The sequence below is a fragment of the Cryptomeria japonica genome, chromosome 2, assembly GCF_030272615.1.
Source record: "Cryptomeria japonica chromosome 2, Sugi_1.0, whole genome shotgun sequence".
NCBI lineage: Eukaryota > Viridiplantae > Streptophyta > Pinopsida > Cupressales > Cupressaceae > Cryptomeria > Cryptomeria japonica.
The window spans coordinates 606,710,031-606,734,031 of record NC_081406.1 but is presented as its reverse complement, the minus strand read 5'-3'; the positions used below and the strand labels follow the sequence as shown (position 1 = coordinate 606,734,031).

General features: G+C 36.3%; 1 protein-coding gene across 1 annotated transcript in view; it reads left to right on the top strand.

The window, feature by feature from the left end:
• Positions 1 to 13,717, top strand: part of LOC131043842 (DEAD-box ATP-dependent RNA helicase 5) — a 95,302-nt gene extending 81,585 nt beyond the window's left edge. The window contains exons 10-13 of the mRNA XM_057977075.2: positions 11,903 to 11,996; positions 12,224 to 12,388; positions 12,566 to 12,658; positions 13,000 to 13,717. Of these exons, the coding sequence (XP_057833058.2) occupies positions 11,903 to 11,996; positions 12,224 to 12,388; positions 12,566 to 12,658; positions 13,000 to 13,092 (445 nt within the window). The 3' untranslated portion in view covers positions 13,093 to 13,717. The remainder of the gene's footprint in view (positions 1 to 11,902; positions 11,997 to 12,223; positions 12,389 to 12,565; positions 12,659 to 12,999) is intronic.
• The last annotated feature ends 10,284 nt before the right edge of the window (positions 13,718 to 24,001 follow it).

Below are 24,001 nucleotides of genomic sequence, written 5' to 3'. Positions count from 1 at the left end.
GCGGTAAACCATCCAAGGAAAACATGACAAGAACTGAAACTCAATCACTCTACCGCGTATTTCAGCGGGAGGACATTACATTAAGCTATCACTCTACCGCATATTTCAGTGGGAGGACCATTGTATTGAACTTATCACTCGACCACTTATTCAGTGGGAGGACTGAGTACAAAAAATTGAATTACAAAACTTAGAAGGCGGCAAGCCAACCTCTTCCACTTATGCATTGGGGTTTACAATTAAGAGCAAGAAGAAGGGATGATCAGTACTACTGAAACAACCTTACAAAATAGAGATGAGATGGGAAGAGTAATTGCAGATTTCTACAGCAGGAATATGATTTTCTGTTAGAACTAATCTGCAGGCTGAAAGTACAATTCAGTAGCCTATGGAAACACCAAAATGCTCATAACTCCCTCATTTTTCACCCGAATCAATTCAAATCACTCCCAATCCCACAATATAACACTAACAATAGCATCCAATCCAAACTACAACCCAAACAACCCACTATTCATTTGGCACACATCCCAATGCAAGTGCAAAAACCCACGCTATACCTGGGAAGTTCGATTTTATCTAGTAAATTCATTGCTCATTTAAAACTGCTAAAAACTCACACATTGTATCGCCATGGCTAGGAAGGAAGGATGAGCCAGTACCCAGAATGATGGAGTTGCCTGGTTAAGAGGTGTGAGCAAAATATACTTTCAGCAGTCCTGCGACCAGCAACCAGAAACACTCAAATCCAGCATAGAACACTCCATAATCTGCAACTCATTCACCAATCAGCAATGGGAATACAAGGACACAGCTAGGTACTATCTTGCAAGTACGAAACTGAGACTTAGCTAGGAAGCCAACTTCGAAGCTCAGATTTTCAGTAGCCAAACCGGAAGCATAACGATGCAATTTTCAAAGATGATGCAAATGGGACCCCAAGTCTCATATTTATAACTTCACTCCTCAAATTCAAATGCAATTCCTCCAAATTCAATGCCTTGCATTTGCAGTTCATTCCACTACATGTGGACCCCCAAAAGTGGGGCTATTTCCCATAAGTTAAATCCCATGCCCAAGGCATGGACCCACGATATACTTTGGCCAATATTTAGAGATAAGTCACAAAATAATATTTCTTTCAAATAATTTGACATCTCCTTAATAAACATGAAGCTTGCCAAATACTTAGGAAAAATATGGACATTAATCCCAAATATAATAAATTAGTAGCAAAATCAGATTAATTAAATATTAAACCTTAGGATAAGGAAAATAATATTTAATTATGTCGCCAATGACTCCCGTACTGATTATTATCACAACCAGGATGAAATTGAGCCTGGACGACCACAGAACTGCCGTAGAATCAGAACCCTGTTTACTACCAAAAATAGAATTGTGCCACACAACCACTTACTAAAAATAGTAAGTCAAGAACTAATGCTCAGAAAAGCATGATCATCGCGTCTAGAGGCAAAACATGGAGAGCTCAGTAGGGCAGTAACACCAGAATGGCCATTCCTTGACTTGCTAAAAATAGTAAGTCCTCGTTTCATCAATGTTGGACCCTCATTCTTCATTCCACCTAGCCTACGGGTCTCAGGAATAGGCTAATGGACCACTGGAAGGTCATCAGTGAGAAGGGGACATTACATCTATGCCTCTATCAGGAGGCCTACCAGGAGGTATGTCACTAAACACCTTGGTATGCTTAACTCTAAGCTCCTGAATATCTGAATGATAAGGTGTTTTATGCTGCTCCTCATAAGTAGGCATGAGTTTACACTCAGCTGCCCAATTCACCATGTCATGCTTGACAAGTCTCTCCATTCTTTTAAGAGTGGTTAATTTCAAGTTGCTGGCTTTGATAGCTTTAAGAATATATAGCTTTAAGAATATGATTAGTCCCATCAACCCTGAATTTCATCTCCATATCTTTGAGGTTGAGTGTAAATTCACCTATGGCATGAAGCCACGTCATGCCAAGAACCACATCCGTGTTTCCTATGTTAACCACATAAAAATCAGCTTTGAATTCATAATTATTGAGTTTTATGGGTAAGTCTGAAATCATTCTATCACAAGTCAGCACATTACCATCAACAACTTTCACCTTTATGCCTTCAAACTCTTGAGTTTGAATCCCACGCTTCTCCACCAACCGTGCATCTATGAAATTATGAGTTGCACCTGTATCAAGTAGAGAAATGACTCTTTGACCAGCCAAGAGTCTACGCAACCTAAAAGAACCTTCTCCTTGCATGCTAGACATGTGAGCTTCCCGTAGATCGAATTCTCCTTCATTTTCAGTCTTGGAGTCATTTTGATCAACTTGCTGGTCTGTGTTATCAGTCATGTTTTCTCCCTCATAAAACCACTCCATATTCCTATTTTGACCCTTAGGCTTGAGGGGACAATCATGGTTTTGATCATAAGGACCCTTACAATTAAAACACAACTTCCTTCTATGCAAATCATTGAGTGTTTCCCTATCCAAAGGGGCTATAAGCTTCTTCCCTTGGTCCACATTTTCTGATTTCTTTTGATTAGACTTGCTGTCATTAAATGTTGAGAATGGTTTTGAGTTGTTTGGAGTGAACTTACTACGAGGAGCGGTAAGTTCCATGCTGCGTGTCTTCCTCATGGCTTCTTGCAAGGTAGGGGGATCAAAAGCCTTAATCCAACCTTTCATAGGCTCATAAAGACCTTCAACAAAAACAATGACCAGTCTTCTCTCTGAAATGTTAGTTACCATAACTAAAAGCTTTTGAAATTCACTAATATAAGATTCCAAGCTGCCCATTTGTTTCAGCTGAGCTAAATCCTTGAAATACAACTTTGGATCTCTTTTATCAAAATGCTCAACCAATTTGTCAGTGAATTCTTGGTATGTAGTAATAAGGTCATGATGCAAAGTCACCATCCCATGGTGCCACCAATCGTGGGCTACCCCATCCAAATGCAAAGCTGCAAACTTAATAGCATCTTCTTTTGACATAGGACGTAGATTCAGGAAGGTATCCAACTTGCTAATCCAAGCTCTGGCTGTAACACTACCACTGCCATCAAAAGTAGAAAGTATGAGCTTGTTGATTGCATATTTGAGATCATTAGTTTTGTTCCAAGGTTTCCTGTCATTCCAATTCCACTTCTTGTTGTGCTCCCTCTTTTGACTCATAAACCTGTCAAAGTTAAGATGTTCCTTAACGCTCAGTGGTAATGCATCCCATTCATCATGAAGTGTGGTTACATTAACCGTAAATGCCACCTCATCTTCCTCCTCAGCCACGTCCTCTTCTTCATGCTCATTCCTAACAAAGGTTGGGCGTGTAGGCCTATCATAGTGTTAGTCCCTCCCCCGCAATTTTTCTCTTTTAAATATTCATACCCGCGGGTTGCCTTTTGTGCCTTTCTCTTTCGTCGGGTCGTTTGTTTTCTTTCGTACTTGAACCGTTGAACTCCTAAAAAGTTCAATAGGTTCAAGGTTCAAAGCATGTTTTGTAAAAGAGTCATCTGTGGTCTTTGTCGTCGTGTGAACAAGTGCGCTTTTGTTTGTGGTCTTTGAAGTTTTGAACCCGTTGAATCAATTTCAAAGGTTCAAGGTTCAAAATGCCTTTTGTGAGTCGTGGCAATGTATCGTTATATAACGAGCGTGGGTCCTTATGTTTTAAGTTGATAAGCGGTCTTGAACCTTGAACCAAATCTCAAGCAGTTCAAAAGGTTCAAGGTTCATGTTTAATAGTCCTTATTGTTGCTCGTTCCCGGTGTTGTTGTGTGTGCCGCTCGCTCACTGTTATATCTCTTAAATGAACTTGAACTGTTGAACTTTTTGTCAAAAGGTTCAAATGGTTCAAGGTTCAAGGGTTCATTTCAAAATTAACTCTTAAGGCCTTTTTTTTTTTTTGGTGAAAATAAGAGCAGCGTGACAAGAAGGAATATTCCCTTATTCGGCAATTTAAAATTCTAAGTATGGAAAGTAATCATGAGTGTATTGAGCTACTTGTGCGGAAGTGATGGATAATTAAGGTGTTGTTAGATTTTTGTCTTTTCACCGTTACTTCGCATGCTTGGGTAAATCATGATGAAGCGTGCGTGTGGCTTTATAGATATTTTTTTGTCTGATTGAAAGAAATGTGTGTGAAGTTATTTCCATAATTGAGAAGGTTGCAGCTGCCATACTTGAGCAAATTGGAGGCGCCGAAGGTAAAACCAGCTCTGTTCTCTTGAGGAATTTCCAGTTTTCATGGTGGTAACGGGTAAGTTCAGTCGATTCCTCCTAAGTTGTGTTTCTTTAAGTTCTGAGGATTAATCAGTATTGAAAAGGAAAATCTCTAAATTGTTGGGGTAGGATACTGCCTTGTTGCTTTTAGAATTTTTGGTTAAAGGGTATAGATAGGCAGTATGAGGCCGATGCTGCCGAAGCTTGGTCAGACCTCATGTCTAGTGAGTATTTTGCCAGAATTAGAAGACACCTCCTTGGTTCATGTAGATTTAGGGGATTTCCTAGAACGAACTAAGAACCCTTAGACCGGTTCATTAATGGAGAAAATAGTTAAGAGTGGTCTTGTGGAAGCTGCTGCATTCCCGCTTGCCGCACCGTGTTCAGATTTAGTGATGGCTTGCATGAACCGATATGACACAGAAAATAGATGCATCAGAACTAGTAATGGTGAGCTACTCGTCAAAATCAACAAAGAAACAATAATGGCGACAATGGGAATTCCACACAAGGATGAATATGAGGACTGGACTATTGGGAACTCGTATGCCTACTTCTCGGAAAAGAAGAATAAGTACAGGAGTGTGGTTGCTAGGAATTGGCTCCTGAAAGTTCAAAAAGGAGGGTCACGGCTACCAAAACCCCTGACCAGAGAGCACTTCATCACAGAAGTGCGAGATATTGTCATACTTCTGAACAGGGTGAAGGGAAACTCACATTCTTTCTATTGGGAAGACTGGATGTACTTTTTCATCCAAGTGGTGTTATCTGGTGACAGGTATCTTGATTGGTCTCAGGTAATTGCAGAGAGACTTCATGAAGGGTTGAGTAATTTTGTGGGAATGACAGGTTTTTATATGTCTTCTTATCTTTTCTACATACTAGCTTGTACAAGGGATTGGCCTGGTCTGCCTAATGAACCTTGGGTAGATGGGATGAGGGTGTATAATTTTTATCCTCTATTACAACAGCAGAGACACGTTGAGCAGTTTGATAGATTGGAACGAAGTCTTCGCGGGAAGACTTGTTTCTGAGCTTCAGGGGAATGTGAACAAGAGGATGTCTGCTGAAGCTATGGAATTTGTGAGTATATATGGAAGTTTCTTTATTCAATTTCCCTGGTTTACTTACATATGGGTAGGTGGCTTTGAGGGCCAACCATTCAAGCTACCTAGGTACGCTTTTGACAGCTACGTGCTTATAGAGGTGAGTAGGCAGTTGGCCCACATTGATAAAAGATTAGGAGCGAAGGGCGAGTCCGGAGTTGTATTTCCAGTTGAACTCAGATACTATAGCTGTAAGTCTGTATCAGACGCCTTGAACTTGGAACTAGAGTTCAAAAGGATGAACCTGCAGCCATATGTGGCGAGGTGAAAATTTGACAGCAGGGGTTATGCGATGGAGAACCTGAATGTGGATAGTCATTTTTGTCATGAACCTCAATTAGAGGATTACTGGGAGAACTACAGTGATGAGTATGAAGTTAGAAAGAGACTGTGGTCCAGATTCACTCTGCAGCAGATAACTACCATGAGGCTTCCAATTAATATCTCCGGAGTGTCAGAAGATACAGAGGAGGATGTTGTAGATCCCGAGTTTGATACAAAAGTTCAAGGAAAACCGATTCCAAAAATTGACTGGAACTAAAAGGAAGATGATAGTATCCATCTCAAAACCTTCAATGTTGTGAGGAGAACTGAGAGATGGTTGAGGAACCAGAAGTTTAAGGAGGGACCTCACATGTCCTCACATGAATCAAGAATTGACTCACACATTGTGGTTCAATCTCTTGTTTCTGCCACTAACTGATGTTGCAGGTGTTTCAAAGCCCGTTGTAGAGAAAATTGAACCTAGAAGGTTGAAAAGGTCGCCATCTTCCGGTCTCACAGTTGCTCGAGTAACTCGAGCCAGAAGCAAAAAGAAGAGTAGGGAGTCCATCCTGATACAGGTTATTGTAGACTTGGACCCTAGTGAGGAGCTTGAGGAAACAATGGATCCACAGGATCAAGATGAGCCCGGGATGCAGGAAATGAACCCGAGCAAAGGAGAAGAAAGCCAACAGGACCCCATGAACACCATGGTCATTGTCACTTCATCAGACGTACAAACAACCCCATCACCTAAGGGACCTGTAAACGCACCAAGATGGTTGGAAGCTGCCATTGGAAAGAAACGAAGTGTGGTGCCGGTTACAATCCCAATGGAGGATACGGTTAGCAAATGTTTAGGAAAGGTGTCAAAGCCAAAGAAACTCAAGACACAGGCAATGCTCGATGTAGATGAAACAACAGGTCATTGAATGACCGAAGTAGCCAAACCAATCCCAGGAAAGGATGCAGACAATCCCAGGAAAGGATGCAGACAAAGCTACTGAGGAGGATTTTGCTATGGAAAAGATAGATTTGGGGGCTGCTTCACGGGCTGTAGATGTTAGGCACTTGGAATCATCCACGAAAAGGATAATTTCAAGAACGTGGAAGGATGAAAAAGACAAAAGAGAGTTGAAACAAGCTGTTACTCTGATGGTCGAGTATATCAATGCCATCCATGATCCAAACCCCCAACCTTTGTCACAGATACCAGTGTCATTCGACCCTAAATCTCCAGCCAACCAGAAAATGCTAGATCAGGTTTAAAGGAACAGGGTAGTGACAGAGATGTTTAATAATTGGTTGGACCTGATAATACAATAGGGGTCAAATTATATTATTAATTTGGTTAAAGTTTATAAAGATGCTGAAACCATGAGTAAAGAGCTAGAACTGGAAACGGTCGCCTGGGAGAAAGAAAGGACTAAGTGGGTAGCAGTCCTTGCACAAATGAACGATGTTCAAAAATATGGAGTGATGAGATTCCTGGCTGAAAAACCAGTGGAGAATTTGGATGATAATGTGTTGTACGTGTCAAAGAAAAATGTGGAATGACGCAATTCGATCATCAAACAAGGTCATGAAGAATCCACCAAGCTGCTCAAAGAATTGACCGACTTGATCAATACGATGCAAAAAGACCTCAAGTGTATCGATATCCAACTCATGAAGGAGGGCGCCAAGACTATTGAAGAGGCTACAGACATGACCAAGACTTTTTAGGAGAGGATCCAGTTCATCCAGACGACAAAATCCTTGACCACAGATGACTTTTCAAAGGTGGCAAGGATTGAATCGATGCTCATCGTCTGTTTAGACCATTTAGAGGTTCACAAGGCGAAAGTTGCACAGGTAAACATGGACAAAGAAGTGTGGAAGCAGAGGATCCTGCACATTGGTCTGCCTTATTTCCAAGTCATCTTAAACTTCTCGGCAACGTACCTAGAATGGCGTGGTTCTGCGGCAAAGCAGGACAAATCCGTAACCTTCTCTGCCACAGTGGAAGCCTAGCTGATCCGAAGATGAAATGTCAGCCTCTTAGTGGTTGTTAATTTAGTTTTCTTTTATGTTGTTTCAAACGGTTTCTTTCACTTGGATGAAAGTAAATTTAATTTGATTATGTACAAACTATGAGCCTGGTGGCTATTTAAGCTGGAAAGCTTGTCTTCGTAGCGGTTCCGAAAACTGTGATTTTCAAGAGCAGTAGACAATATTTTGATTTCTCAAATGAATTGTTTGAAAATACAATGACTGATTATCAATGAAACATCGTGTTATGCAATCTTTGAATCTGTGTGTTCTGAGATTTGTAATCTTTCTTGAGGAAGTTATTATGGACATGATATAATTTTGTGATTAGTTATCCCTGAATTTTTCCCTCAGTTTATTGTTATTATTAGTTGTTGGACGACTCACATTGTATTGATTTGTTTGATACCCCTTGCCCTGTGAGGCATGAGAGAGTATCGGTCAGCCATCAGTATTTGCTGAGCCTCTGTTTTGTTTTGAATTTATACAACAAGTATGTTTGTAAATCAGAGTCTGTGAACTCCCTTTGAGTATTCTTTCAGAAAATTTCCTATGTTTACAGTTTTGAAGGCGTTTATTTGTGTTGATGAATGAATGCTGAAGCCTTTCAATGCTTTCTGGTAAAAAGTATTAGCATATCATTTGTATAATAAATTCGTTGCAAATCATTCGAGGAGCTGCCCTGTAATGCAGAGGTTGAATTTTTATTAATTCATCCAACTATTGGTAGTTTGTTTCCTTTTAAAAGGGTGAAACAAAGTCGTATTTTGCTTAAAGAAGATAATTGTTAAGGTTTCAAGAAAGGGACAAATTTGTTTACCAACACATAGGTGTGTGTGGGAGTCACTCTTGCCCTTGGGCGACCAACAACACTACCATTTTCCTCCTAGTTCTGATTATGCCCCCTTGGCATAGTGATCTGTTGTATGGCTATAGTCAACTGCTGCAACACATTTGCCACTTGTCGCTGCCCTGTTACTAAACCCCTCATAATAACTCCGGCATCTTGGTCCTCATTGTTCATAGCCTCTCTACGTGGCTCACCATCATTCCTGTCCCCCATAATTTCCAAGGGTGTTTCTTCAGTTAAATTAGGATCACCTTGTAAATCAGGTCTCCTGCGTGTGTAATACCTGTGAGGCCTAGTCTGTTGTTGATGCATAAAAAAAATTCTAACCCTCTAGGAAGGCAGGATCAAAGCTTTGATACCACTGTGATGAACCCTTGCTAGTTCAACTCTTCAACTTGCTGTAATTTGTAGATCTTCTTTGTAATTTTTAATTATTAAGATAGTCTTTCAGAAATAGACAGAAGTTGCAGAAGAGGGTTTCTTTAATTTGCAACACATATTGAATAATACATGAATTTAATCAACTGAAACAATGAATTGGAGAATTTAGAAGCATACCTGTAGGTCCTTAGCCAATTTATTGAAAAGAAAGAATAAATCAGCAACGTACAAACCTCTGATTTTTATTCTGGAACAATTCAGATCTGCTCTTATTTAAATACTAAGACACCCAAACAGTGAAAGATGGTGCCAATAAATGAACAAGCTGTGTGTTTGGGAAAAGAAGCCTCCAAACCACAGAAGAATCAACAACAAAACAGTAAATAGGAAAACCCTACAACAAATCTGCCTTGTAAGAAGCCAAATCTGCCCCAATTCAATTCAATTTGACTTCTGAATGAAGCCAACCTAGCTGCAACAATTCGATTGATCTTTCACAATCTCAAAGCTACTGAATTCTGAAGAATGCACGCTCTCCAAAACAGGTCCAAACCCTAGCCGCCATAGCCAAGTGCTCAGAAGAAAATGTCAAATGCTCAATATCAAGAATGAGGTTTAATTTCCATCTTGGCTGCCTAAATACCCAAAAGGTGCGATTTTTGGCAATTAGGGATTAAAAAATAATAACTTGCTTTTAGGGTTCCCAACTTAACCCTAAAAGCAACGCCTAGCTTAGGAGATAATAAATTTTCACTTAAATAAATTTAAGTGATGCACTTTATGATTTTATATTAATATTTCATTAAAATATTAATTGCCTTTGGAACCACTTAAAAATTCATCTCTCATATTATTGCTCGGAAACTGAATCTGTCAGAAGCTAGGGCCACAGTTCGCCATGCCAATGAAAATAGGACCATGTCTATTTTTAGCAAATTTTCCCTAAAAAATAGGAAATCCTCATAAAGTGTCGGAAACTGATGAAACGAAGACCAGAACTGAACTCAACACTGAACTAGAACAAATAGACAGACCACTCCTCAAGATACTGCATTACTGACCCCTTTATCCATACTTTGTTAGCCTACAAGGGTCCAAAAATAGGCTAACTCCTCAATCCCAAGTCCCTGACTAGGATGGGGACATTACAATCAAGTTGTCTATATAATAATTTGGCAGAGTGCAGGAGGAGAATGACGCCATCAAAAAATAGTAGCAGTGCAATGAGAACCTAAGATACATAAAACCATCATTAACATGATTATGCTGCCAAAGAAAGCCCTCAAGTTCATCAATGTAGATACCATATATATTTAGTTACAGAAACCATGCTCAACTGTGATGGTGTTTTGATAAAGTTAAGAGAGGCCATGAAGAGTTTGGAATCAGCCAACAACTATGTAGTAGAGCCTCACAATGGTAGTAATTAAAGAATCTGAAATGCTAACAAAGCTTCTGGATAAATAAAAGTCTCAGAACTTAGTCACACATTAAAGTGTAAAAGTTTGATCAATTGTATGGAAGTCTCTATATGAGCTCCCTTGCACTTTCACTATATGATTGTGGCTCTCAAAATATTCAAAAAAATTCATGTTCAGTACTGCAACATAAACTATAGCAAATGTATACACAAGCATTATAGTATAAAATCTAGTGGGAAGGCTGTGACCTGTGAGAGCTGATTATAGACATGAATTTTAAAAGGAAAAAGAAGAAAATAAGATCTTAGGAAGGGCCAAGGGCTTAATAGGACAAGTAGAGGAAGTAGGGCAGGCATGAAACATGAAGGCTGGATGAGCATGGTGAGCAAGGGACATCTGATCAACATAGAAATTTAATTGATGGGTATGCTAGATAAAGCATAATTTGCCACATTGGCTTGTCACGTATGGTGGAAACATCTGCATTTGTCAGGCCTAAGCAAGAAATAGATTCATTTGAAAGTTGAAACGGGAACCATTGGACCCATCCATCACAAACAGATGCCTGTTTTGGATAATAATTGTTGTGTTGTATCTTCTCCATACTAAATAATCTTCTCTGTTGAATCTTGTTCTTGCCCTTATCTCATGTGGAATATCTGACTACAATGATCTATGGTGAGGGTTAGTCGAAGATGTCATTGAAATTGGGACTCAATTTGTCTACAACTGCTTTTGAATGCTTGAATTTAGTTTCTGCTCTTTTGTGTGGCATAAGGATCAAAATACCATGGAAAAGGCTTAAATGCCTGTGTTAGAATAGATAACAATAAGATCTGTTGAATGAAAACATTATTCACAGTTTTTCTCTATCAAAAAACTTAATGCGGCTGTATCCAGATGTGTCACTACTATGTCAACCTGTGAAAATTTGAAATCTTTAATTTTCTCCATTTCTTTGACTTTGCCCTCCATAGGAAGTTCCATTAATTGCAGAAAACAACTAATAAGCTCCCAACCAATTTGCAAAAAGGTTTTTCTTCACGATATCTTGTCCCTTATCTATTCGTAGATGTATATTGTGTGATTTTATTGCCTACAAGATAGTTTGCATACTTGTTGGCAGACCCAAAATTTTCGACTCTGCTGAACTTGTTAATTTTTAAAAAAATCTTAAATTCCTTCAAAAATATAAATTTTATGCCAAATAGGTAGGCTTTTAATCCTCATTATAAGGAGGGTTGCCATTATAATTTGTAAATCATGATTCCAAAAACGTTTATAAACGTGTGTAAATGTCTCTAAAATGTCGACAAAAACATCACAAGGTCATCATGCAAACTTGGGAAGTCTGCAAAAATGAAAGGGCATTCTAAGGCATGTGCAGGCTGAACTTTTTTCAGCATTTTAGGCATGTTTTTGCCAGCATTTTTGGCAAGTTGCAAGTAAACACTGCAAAAACTCAGTGTGGAAAATTTTAAAAACTCGGCAAATTTTACATGTGTGGTCTACAATGATGATAGCTCTAGAAACATATCCTCATTGTAATTGAATTTCTGCAGAAGTTTTCTTGTAACATTTAATGATGATTCTTCTAAATGCTGATGGATTTATTTTTCTGAATCTTCAGAGGATGGAATGTTGTTGCAGTGCATGGAGACAAATCTCAGCATGAGCGTACAAAGGCTGTCACTTTATTCAAGGATGGAAAGTGCCCACTTTTGGTAAAGTGATTATGTGCTTTTCTTTCTGGTGGTGATATTTTTTATATTCTCATATTGAATACTTTCGTTCCTGAGTTGTATGATCATTATTGTTTGATTTTTATAATTTTGGTTCCCCATTACTTTTAAAGGTATGCTAGAAAGTTAGAAACCATGTATTTGTTATGTATGCTGATTCACTTTCTTCTATCTTCAGAAACCTATTTCTGACTAGATTTTTGCTGTAGATTGCCACGGATGTTGCTGCAAGAGGCCTTGATATTCCAGATGTTGAAGTTGTGATTAATTATAGTTTCCCTCTAACAACAGAGGACTACGTTCACCGTATAGGTCGGACTGGACGAGCTGGAAAGAAGGGTGTCTCACATACTTTCTTTACTCAAGCAGACAAGGTATTAAAGTCATAAATAATTTGTATGACAGCATGCTTTGTTTGACATATGGTATTATGTGAAAGTTTAGGAAAATAAGGTGAAACTGTGCCAGCCTATTTTGACTAGGGAAAAGTATGATTGATGATGTTCAGGTTGAATATCCAATATCTTAATCCTATAAGTTTGATGTTTCAGGCCCGTGCGGGAGAGCTTGCAAATGTTCTTAGAGAAGCTGGGCAGGTAGTACCAGATGAGCTCCGGAAATTTGGAACTCATGTAAAGAAGAAGGTATCTTATACTTTGTTCCCTATGTCAAAGCACTTGTACTGACCATGGACATGTTTGTGCGTTGTGCTAAAAATATCAATTCTCAATATATCCTTGACTCAACATTGCATGAATTCATGAAATTGAACTGTGCAGTGGATATCTGTTATAAGTGTTTCATAAATTTGACAAGCATAAGCATCTGCATTCTTTTGGAAATGAGCTTCCAATATGCTGATAAATTCTATTCCTTGTGTATATGCACTGGAATGTTAATAAAATGGTCTAGGGTGATTAATCAGGAGCATTTTACCAAATTTTTCTTCAATTCTTAACCAATTTTTTTTCCTTTTTTCCTGCAGGAATCTAAGTTATATGGGGCACACTTCAAAGAAATCACTGCTGATGCTCCCAAGGCCACAAAGATCACATTTGCAGATTCTGATGATGAATAAATTAAGAGACATTGTTTATCCGGCACTATTTTTGAATTATTATATGAAATGCTGGGAGTAAAATGCCTTGAAATCTTTCTGTTCTTTCCACTGAATGTTTTGGGTGTACTATTAAACAAGGATACTGCCACTCCTGGAGCTATCTATCTCCTATCAGAGGGGATGCCATTAGTTGCATTAGAGAAGGTCATTTTAGTCTAAAGCAATTTAGTAATTCAGATATTCATCCATCTTGACAATTGCTACACCTTTGGAGTATTGGAAAATTGTAGGTCCCAAACAAATTTATATATGGAACAATGTATCTATCTTTATCGAGTTGATTCAGTCCCTCCAATTGTGAAGGGGTGTTTTGAGGCTATTTCCTTTGAAACACGTTATTAAAAAAACAACACAGGCAGCATGGTCACAATGATTTCATTTATGTAGATAATGGACAGCGTCATCATTTCTATTTACAAAGAGTTCTCAAGCATAATACTTTATGCAAACTCCAAATCTCCATAACTTTGAGATATGTTTTAAAGCAAGATCATGACTGTGTTTTGTCAGCGGCCTCATCACATGACCTGATAAAAGGTCATCTGGTGATTAGGAAAATAAAATATCATGAAACTCATCATCAGTTTTAGTTTGAAATGCATTTGTATATATCAGAGGGAAAACGAGGACTCATTATGTTTTCGTTTTAACTTCCAGCATGATGGTTTGCAGAGTTAAATATGTTAGTTCAATTGAGCAGTGTTTCAAGTTGAATAAACTGACAAATAAAAAATGACTATTTTATAGGGGAATCGTCATGACAAAGTTAATACTTATTGGTTCAGGTGACCATTGTTTCAAGTTGAATAAACTTCCAACTAAAACATGACTGTTTTTTCAAGGAATCTGTGTCAAAGCTAATACAATGCAGAGGATATTTTGGATAAACCATTGGATTTGAGTGCATGGTGATATTTGATGTGTTGAGTAAATGTAATGTATCTTGGGATTTCTGAACTTGCAATACTCCTTCAGAAGTCTCCAACACAGGCAACATGGTTAGACTCAGAATATTGAGTGAATGATAATGTAAACCGTTATCATTTCTATTTACAAAGAATTCTCAAGCGTGTTACTTTTTCAAACTATAAGTCTCCAGAATTTTGAGAAATGTTTTGCATCAAGCTTATGATAACAGCCTTTCACAAGATCTGATAAAAGGTCATTTGGTGATTCAGAAAACAAAATATACAAGAAATTTGTTATCACTTTTCAGTCTGAAATACAGATTTATTGGGAATGTATATGGGAATGTAATATACATTCAATCAAACTGAAAACAAACAGTTATCATATTTTGTTTTTAACTTCCATGATGGTTTTCAGAGTTAAATATGTTGATTCAGGCGACCAGTGTTTCAGGTTGAATAAACTTCCAAATAAAAAATGAATTTTCTCAAGGCAAGTTAATGCTTTTTATTTGAAGGCACTTTGGGAAACTCCAAGGTAGGATTTTATAGTAAGGCATCATGTTCTACTTGCATGGTAGCTTCCTATGCAGGTTTACATTTTTCTTTTCAATATTGTTGTAGTTCATGCGCCTTGTAAAGGTCAGAAGAGAATAAAATAAACATGCTCATTTGAACCAGCAACTTGGTTTTAGTTAATGCTTTTTATTTGAAGGCACTTTGGGAAACTCCAAGGTATGATTTTATAGTAAGGCATCATGTTCTACTTGCGTGGTAGCTTCCTATGCAGGTTTACATTTTTCTTTTCAATATTGTTGTAGTTCATGCGCCTTGTAAAGGTCAGAAGAGAATAAAATAAACATGCTCATTTGAACCAGCAACTTGGTTTTCTCACTTGCTAGGGTTGAGCAATAGATGGAAGATCATCCTCCTGCACATCTCGAATCATGGAATAGTATCACTTTGGTCTCTGGTATTGTGTGACCCAAGACTCTTGTGGCAAAACAACCAAATTTTGAGTTGATGTCGACTCAAGCCTTTGTCACTAATATACAAGCGGCGTCGAAAAAATATTATCTAGAGGTTGACATATTAGAGACTGATGTAGTACAAAAAAATTTGGAGGCCTCATCTTTCAAAGGAACTAACAGTAGTTCTAGAGTGAGTATTGATAACATGGTGATGAGGATTACAATCAACGAAATGAAATGTTTCTTTTACATCAATATCTCAATTAACTATGACTATGTTAGTGATCTCAATGGTCTATACACCTTAGATTGTTCACTACAGCCAAAAAAGGAGATATTTGAAGCTCTTGAATCTAGTTTATTCTTTTTGTTATTAGGACAATTAAATAAAAAACTTGAAAATGTGTTACCTTTAGTTTGAGCCTAGATCAAGATTCTTCAAAAGTCACCCTATAAGACTTTGCATTGAATTCTGTTCAAAATGTGGTTTATTTTTCCACCCTCTTATCTATGTGACATGTATCTATTATTTATTGTGCATCGAGTCATCTCCGTGGTAGTTTGGGTGCAGTTTCAACTACGCCTACAGACTATCCCAATCTATTGGGGTATTTATGGAGTTGTCAATAGTTGTGAATGTGAAAGTATGAAAATGCAAATCAAACAAGATGGAAACAATGCAACGAAAACAAAATCACTTAATAAAACGTAAGATCTATGTATAAATCAAATGATAAACAATAAAACCGCAACAAAGACCTTAGATTGCTCCATTGTTTCTTGATAAATATTTGAATAGTTGATGTAGATTTTGCTCTCAGATTTTGCAGCATAATCTTGATATCAACATGATAGCAAGAAGGCTTGCAGTTTGATAATGGATGCTTGATAGGTGCTAACTTGCTTGCTTGATGGTGATAATGCTCAAAATGATAGTAGTACTTTGATCTCAATGGCGTGGATTAATTAGAAAGATCAATGGATGATAAATTTGAAAAAGGGTAGGACCTATAATGCACATGGATTGATGAGGTGGAAAGATAAGAAATGTGTAAATGCATAGAGGAAATAAAATAAGCATTTATTTTATTTATGCAAAGTGGGAAATCAAGTAAATTATTTGAGAAATTTAATTTTGAGAGGAAGGTGTTAGTTGAAAATATTTAATTATGAGAAAGAAGTTAATTAAATAAAAACATTAAACTAATAATAGATAGGAAAACTAATGAATTAAATTAAATAATAATAAAAATATTTAATAAATAAAAAAAATAGTAGTTTAATTAAATAATTAAAAAGTATTTAATTAATATGGATAGGAGAAAAACAATGAGATGACACCATGAAAATGCATTAGTCAAATTTAGATGTCTACATTTTGCTCCATTTTTTAGACAATGTTTCAAAGAAAAGATATTAGTAATATGTCCCAATGATAGAATAGAAGAAAAATGGGATGCCCCCTTGAAAGATTTGCGAAAATAATACATTTTGTGTCAAACTCTCAAAAAGAGTTGTGATGTGTGTGCAAGAAATGTGTGAGTGCAATTAGATGAAAATTAGACCATTGATCAAATGTAAGGTGACACATATAAATGGGTAATGACATTGAAAGCAAATGTGCAAAAATGATAGGATATGGTAGGACATGCAATATGGATGGATATGTCATTTGTTATTTGTTATGCTTTGTGTCATTATCAGATGCATAATGAAGCAAACAACATACAAGAGAACAATGATCAAGATCGAAGGTAAAAAACCAATGGCCATGTCCCATTCCTCACTCTCCACCATGATATCAGGATCAAGGCTCCCACAAGTTTCCTCAAAATATGTGACAAGAAAAGATCACCCAAATATATAAATGCAAGCAAAAATTATGCCCCATTCTTCACTCCCTACCGCGATATCAAGATTGAGGTTTTGTTGAGCTTCCTTGTAAAAGGTAAAAGAAAATATTAAAAAGATAGATCCATTGACAAGAAAGATCAAAGATTAAGGTTACAACAAGATGATAAATACTACAAAGATTAAAGAGCAAGGTTCAAACAAGTCAACAACCATCATATCTCTTGGTAAAAGGACAATATCAATGTAGATAGATAGTGCCTAATATAGGAAAGATACATCTATCAAGGCGTAGGTAGATAGATAAAGCCTAAAATAGGAAGGACACATCTGTGAAGACATGAATAGTTGAATAGATAGTGATAAATATGAGATAGATCAGGCAAGTAAGTATGTTGCAAGTTGACATAGATCAACATCAATCTCTCGTTTATGTTTTTCGTGAAAGCTCAAAAGTTCATGTCTTATGAAGTGCAACATTTTGATCTTTATTGTTCTTTTGGTTTAAGCTTAGGTTTGTGATATTGTTTTTCTCAAGATAATGATGTAAGCTGGGATATGATGGATAGACAAAGATTTATTGTTGTATGACCAATTCTTGTCTTAGGCTTTGAACTTGCGAGTTTTGATCTTCTTCTTGTAGCTATGATGAGAATGGTTTTGATAAGCTTGTAAATGATAACTAGATATGAAAGCTAAGAGATAAATCAAGATCAAAGATGGGATGGGATGAGAAGAATTAGATAGGATGAAGAATATGATGTAGGATATGGATAAGATAATCAAGATCAAAGAAAGGAAGGGAAAGTGTGTTTGGATAGGATGAGGGATATATGATGGAGTGGATGACTTAGGCTTGGATGAGGCTTTTAAATGAGAAAATTTGGCTACTACAATATGTGTTGCTTGGATAGGTATGATTGGATCTTGTGGAGGTTTAGGATCATGATGGGGATTAGGAGGGATATCTTGATCTTTATGTGGAATATGATTATTAGATGGGATGGAAGGGATCTCTTTCTCATGAGGTGGAGGATTATCATTGGATGTGATAGAGGGGGCTCTTTGATCTTGATTAGGAACAGGATCATGAGATGCTATGGAATGTATAATTTGATCTAAACAAGCTATGGTGTATTCAAATGGAGTGTAATAATTTGCATTGTTGACATTGCTAACCTTATTAGAGGCATCTTCTTTTTCATGTTTAGGGAGTGGATCCTTAAATGTCTTAAGATCACTTTTTGATGTGGAAGGAGTGTCTTCAATAGTAACATCACCATTGTATATAAGGTCTTACAATATGAGATGTTTCAATTTCACAAAATTTGAAGTTTTATGTCCCTTGATTCTATGATAGTTACAAACTCATTGTCTTTATACCATGGTGGTTGATATGTTAGATTGGGTAGGTGTGTTTTGAATAGCTTTTGAGTCAACTACATCATTATTGACAACGTTCTTTTTTTCACACAAAGATGAGGTTTATCATCAAATGTAGAAGGGTTGTCCTTGCCTTTGTTGTCCTTGTAAATCTTTCCTAGACCTTTAGCAATAAGAGCCTTTTCAATAGTGATTCTTTTCTTCATGCTCATTAAATGTGTTGGAACATTGAACTTGTAAGTGGACATATTTCTTGATTTAAATTTTGAACAAATACGTCAACAAATTGTTTTTCAAGAATGTGATAAGGACACTTGATAGATTTCTCCATCTTTGTGAGAAAGAAACAAATGTTTCTCCATTTCTTTACTTTGTGCGGTACAAATCAGTCATAGAGAACTCATGTTCAATGTCGTATATGAAAAGTGTGAAACAATTTTTTTTGCTAACTCATGAAAGGACTTGATCCTATGAGGTAAACATGAAAACCATTCAATAGATTGACCTACCAAACTTCACAGAAAGAGGTGCATTAGATAAGTTTCATTTTAGGCAACCTTCATACAAGCTAGATAAAACTCTCTTACATGTTCATGAGGATCACCTTTTCTTTTATATTTATCAAACTTAAGTATGTCAAAATTTAGTGGGAAAGATATCATAGATAGAGATTTATCAAAGGGATAAGGGCACGTGTCCTCAAATGTATAACTCTTCTTAGTGCCTCATTTTTATATCCATTATCTTTTGTTGCAGGCTCTTAATTTGTGATGCCAACTCATTCATAAGTATTAACGAAAGTGAGTTGAGGTTATAAGTGGAAATGGATGGTTGGCTTTGTGGAATGGAGGAGAAAGGTTGGATTTATGACACAAAGTAAAGTTTGACTTCATGGAATGTAAGTATATACTAGAGGCTGACTAGGTGGAATGTAGTGTTGGTAAGCACAAGCATGAGATTTCAAAGGTTGTGTTTGATGGTAATTAGAATGTTGGGGTAAGCTTGTGGTATTATGAGGTTGCGTTTGCGGGATGGATGAGTGTAGGACACTAGTAGTTGGCATAGGGATGGATGATGGAATGGTAGTTGAAGGCTTAGATGTAAGGTGATCTTGCAAGTCATGGTAAGAGTTTTGTTGGATGTTGGATGTATTATGAGATGGGGTCAAGCCATCACATGTGGAAATAGGTTTTTTTTTACTAGATGTGGTAAAGTCTGTAAGTTTTGGTTCTTCTTGAGTAGCAATGAGAAGATTAGATAGAATCTTGGCACCCCTTTGAGCTAGCAGTTGAAGATAATAATCCAAACGTGAATCATGGACCATTTCTATAACTTTCATCTCTTCAGATTCTTTTTCAAATTCTCCTATGTCATCCAATATTGGTTCTTGTTGCCCATCTCCTTTAGGAGGAAGGACCCATGAAGTTGGTTGTCGAGTTTATGAAATTTGAGTGTTTAGAGAGTCCTCTAGAGGAGGTGAATGTTATGGCATTTCATATGGATATTGAGTATCTCCTTGAGATGTTGGGATGTTTGACTCAGGTTGTTGTGATTCCATTTTTTTTTGTGTCATGATCTTGTTGTCATCATGTGTAAAGATGATATCTTGAACAATATTAGCTATTTTGATTTATATAAAAGGTACTTGTTACTTCAAAGCTAAAGTTGATCAAAGTTAATCTAGATCCCCAAAGTGATAAAGATAAAGATAAAAGTTTACTTGAACTAGTCTTGTGAGTCCAAGCAAACAAATAAAAAGTGGAGTACACCAATTCAAGAGTAGACAAGGACTCAAAAGCCAATATGTCCATCAAATGATAAAAGATAGCTCTTCAACTTGGAATGAACTTGTGAGACCAAGAAAAGAAAAAATGACCAATGACTGAAAAGAAAGGAGGTCCAACTCAGACTTTAATGAATTTAAGCAATGATATGGCAAGATTCTTAGATCACTGTCATGTTCTCCAAAACTTATCAACATATGGAACTTGCAAGTTTAATTTGTTTCAAGTGTTGTTTTAGGTTTGATGGTTTGAAAGTTTTCTATTTTTTACGATGTGATAATCTGTTGTTTTGATTTGATTTGCAAGTTTTTGAGAAACTAATACTGGTCGCAAAGCACAAGGTAATATGCTAGAAGTGAAAGTTTATTGACCAAAAGCATAGCTCTACAAATGTAAAGCTCATGTTTACAGACTAGAAGCACAATTTGATAACCATATGCGTAATTCTATAGCTAGATGTGATTTTCAACAAGGATTTTAATTTTATCGCCGGTTTTTCAGTTTTGGCAAGAGATTTCACTCAAAAAGTGACCCAACTTAGCAAGCTTTAATGCATGAACATAAAGTGCATAATGTATGCACACTCCTAGATCTACAAATCCAAAGTAGGTTATCTGTTTGAACTTAATTATTTTCAATTTTTATGATTTTATTCCTTTGTATTTGATTTCATATTCAAGCATACATTCAGAAAAAATGAAAAGTAAAACGCGTTCCCTATGGCTCAATTTGGATATTTGTCCCCTTTTGGTCTCAAACAAGGAAGGATATCTAAACACTCAAGCTCATAAGTTACACCAACAAGCCTACTCTAGTGGGATTATCAATCCTTGTAGTCACAAAGTACAACAAGAAGAGATGGACAAAAAGTTCAACTAAAGGCTTTACAAGCTCAACTAGGGGTTCCCTCAATATATCTCAGGGGTATGTTGAGGCTTAAATCTATAGATGAAAGGGAACACTAACACATAGTCGAGAGAAAAGGTATAAAATTCTTAAGGGATTAGTCAAGATTGATAATATTTCACTTTTAAGAGACATGTCTTTTGATTCACCCTCCACACTTATAATCCACCAGAACAAAGTAGTTGAGGTCGTCTACTAGAGTTATCACTTATCTAGATAGGCCCCCTCAAAGGAAAAGAAAGATCACTTATTTGTTGTCCTGAAGTTTGTCGCTACGACATGAGAGGAGAGCATACATAAGTGGACCTTGGGGATCAAAATACAAGGGGTTTATTTTAGATCCAAATCCAAATGTGAAGGGTTGATTTAAGCTCAATTTCAGTATGAGGAAAACACACCAAGCATGGTAGCAAGAAATGTTCTTCTAATGGTAACAAGGACTATGATTACTTGGAATGCAAAAGAGAAGGTTTAGAGCATGTGCACCTAAATGAAACACTTCCAATCATTCTTGATCCAATCTAATGAAGTCCAAGATAGCTTTAGCGATCCTTAGATCTTGAAATTCCACACACACACAAGAGACAACAAACCTCAAGAGAAAACCCTAGAAAGAATGATGCTTAGGATAGGATTAGAGGGTTAGTTTTAGACTACTATTCTCCAAATCTGACAGCTAATATAAGATATTTGATAGGTTTTAGATCAATTATATAAACTCAAGTTAACCCTAGTTCTCAAACCAAATGTATTACAAAACACACTAGAAGTGTTGGAGAATTGACCAAAAGCATTCTGATATTGACTAGAAGTATTGGGAAATTAACTAGAAGCACAATTATGTTGAGGAAAAACATTGTTCTACTGACTAGAAGCGCTACCCTACTATCTAATTATGCCGCATGATTCAAAACCAAACCAAGAGATACTAGATACACCCTAGAATGAACTAGATGCACCTCAAGATGCCAAAAGCGATAAAAAACTAACTAGATGCACTTTAGAATGGACCAAATGCACCTCAAGCAATAATAACCTTAGTGTAATTTTCTAGATGTGTTTCATAATAAGCCAAATGCATCGAAGGATAACTAGATGCATCAAAACACTTACCAAAAGTATAGATCTGACCTACAAATAAAAATAATACATTTTGCAAAGAAAAACATATATATTATTTATACCAAATTCATTGTAGGTCGACTCAGATGTGTGATTAGCTGGCAAAAGCGTAAATATGACTTGTGATTTCAAAAATAAAAAAGTTCTTGCAATTTTTTGTTAAACTCAAAGGCATAGGTCCTATTGAACATGCCAAAATGTAAGGTATGAAAATGTGAATCATAGAAGATGGAAACAATGTTACGCAAGATCTAGATTCACATTCACAAAATCACTCAATAAAGCCTAAGGTCTATGCATGAATTATATGATAAACAATAATACCACAACAAAGACCTTAGATTGCTCCATCATGTCTTGATAAATGCTTGAATGCTTGATATATATTTTTTTCTATCAAAATTTGTAGCATAACCTTGATATCAACAATGATAGTATGAAGGTTTGAAGCTTGATAACAAATGCTTGATAGATGCCAACTTTCTTTCTTGATAGTGATAATGCACAAAATGATAGTAGTGCTCTTGAACCCATGATGTGTTGAGGGGAAAGTGAGTGAAGGTTTTATTTATATATAACATAACATTTAATCAAAGGTAGGTATTAATTAGAAAGATCAATGAATGAGTAAAATTGAGAGAGGGTAGAACCTATAATGCACATGGATTGAAGAGGTGGAAAGATAAGGAGTGTGTCAATGCATAGACGAAATAAATTATACATATATGTTATTTATGCAAGGGGTGAAATGAAATAAATTAGATTTGAATTTTTTTATTTTGAGAGGAAGGTGCTAGTTTATTAATTAATTATGGGAGGGAAATTAATTAAATAATTTTTTTAATTAATATTAGAAGAAAATAGTGGAATCGTTTAAACAAAAATATCTAATTAATAAAGGAAATATTAGGTCAATTAAATAATAAAAGTTATTTAATTAATATGGATAGAAGAAAAGGGGATAACCCCACAACGCAGTGGTTAGTTGCAAGCCTCCTACATGGGAGGTCTTGGGTTTGATTTTGCTCGAGTCCCATGTGTCCCACACACAAGCAATGGAGAGATAAGGTGATTCCTGAGTGTGGAAGATAGGACGAAACAAGGAGATATAAGGGTGTTATTGCCGAACAAATATGAGGATGAGGCCCCTAAAAAATTTGGTCTAATTGGTTCATAGCTCTTGTCAAAAGAGATTCGACTTCGACTCATTACCAAGCGAAAAAAGAAAATATGGATAGAATAAAAATGATGAGAGATGACATGATGAAAATAAATTAGTCAAACTTAGATGTCTACAGTGAAATACCTTCCTTTTCGTAGTAGTCCTTGAACTTCTTCAAAGTAAACTCATCTTGTTATCAAAACTTAATGTTTTAATTTGCTTGCCCATTTTTATTTTCAACCATTGCTTTAAGCTCGACAAAATTTCTAAATAAATCATACTTATTTAGAAACTATACTCACAATTTCTTAGAGAAATCAATGAGCAACAAAAATTGCCCAACACTAAGGATTGTGGATGATTTCTAGGATGACTTACATGGATCTACATAGATGGGGTCTAAAGATTTATGTGCACTCAATGCCTCCTTTCAATAGTAAATCAATTTTGTTTATGCTTACTAGCTAAACAAATACCTTCCACATATATCCTATTCCCATATGGATGACAAAACATGAATTTTGTTGGTTAAGTTTAATTTGGCTAAATATTGAAAGTTGAGATGTTAATATTTTTTCGTGTCATAAAATGCGATAGAATACATGCCAATGAAATGTGATAGAATCAACTACTCTATATAACATACCCTAGGAAAACAATTTTGTCTTGTTTGATGTCAATTTTAATAAACTAATTTTAACAAAAAAATTACTACAAAAATATTTTATGTAAGTTGACTAATGGACAATAAATTTGTGTTCATATTTGAAACAAATCTAA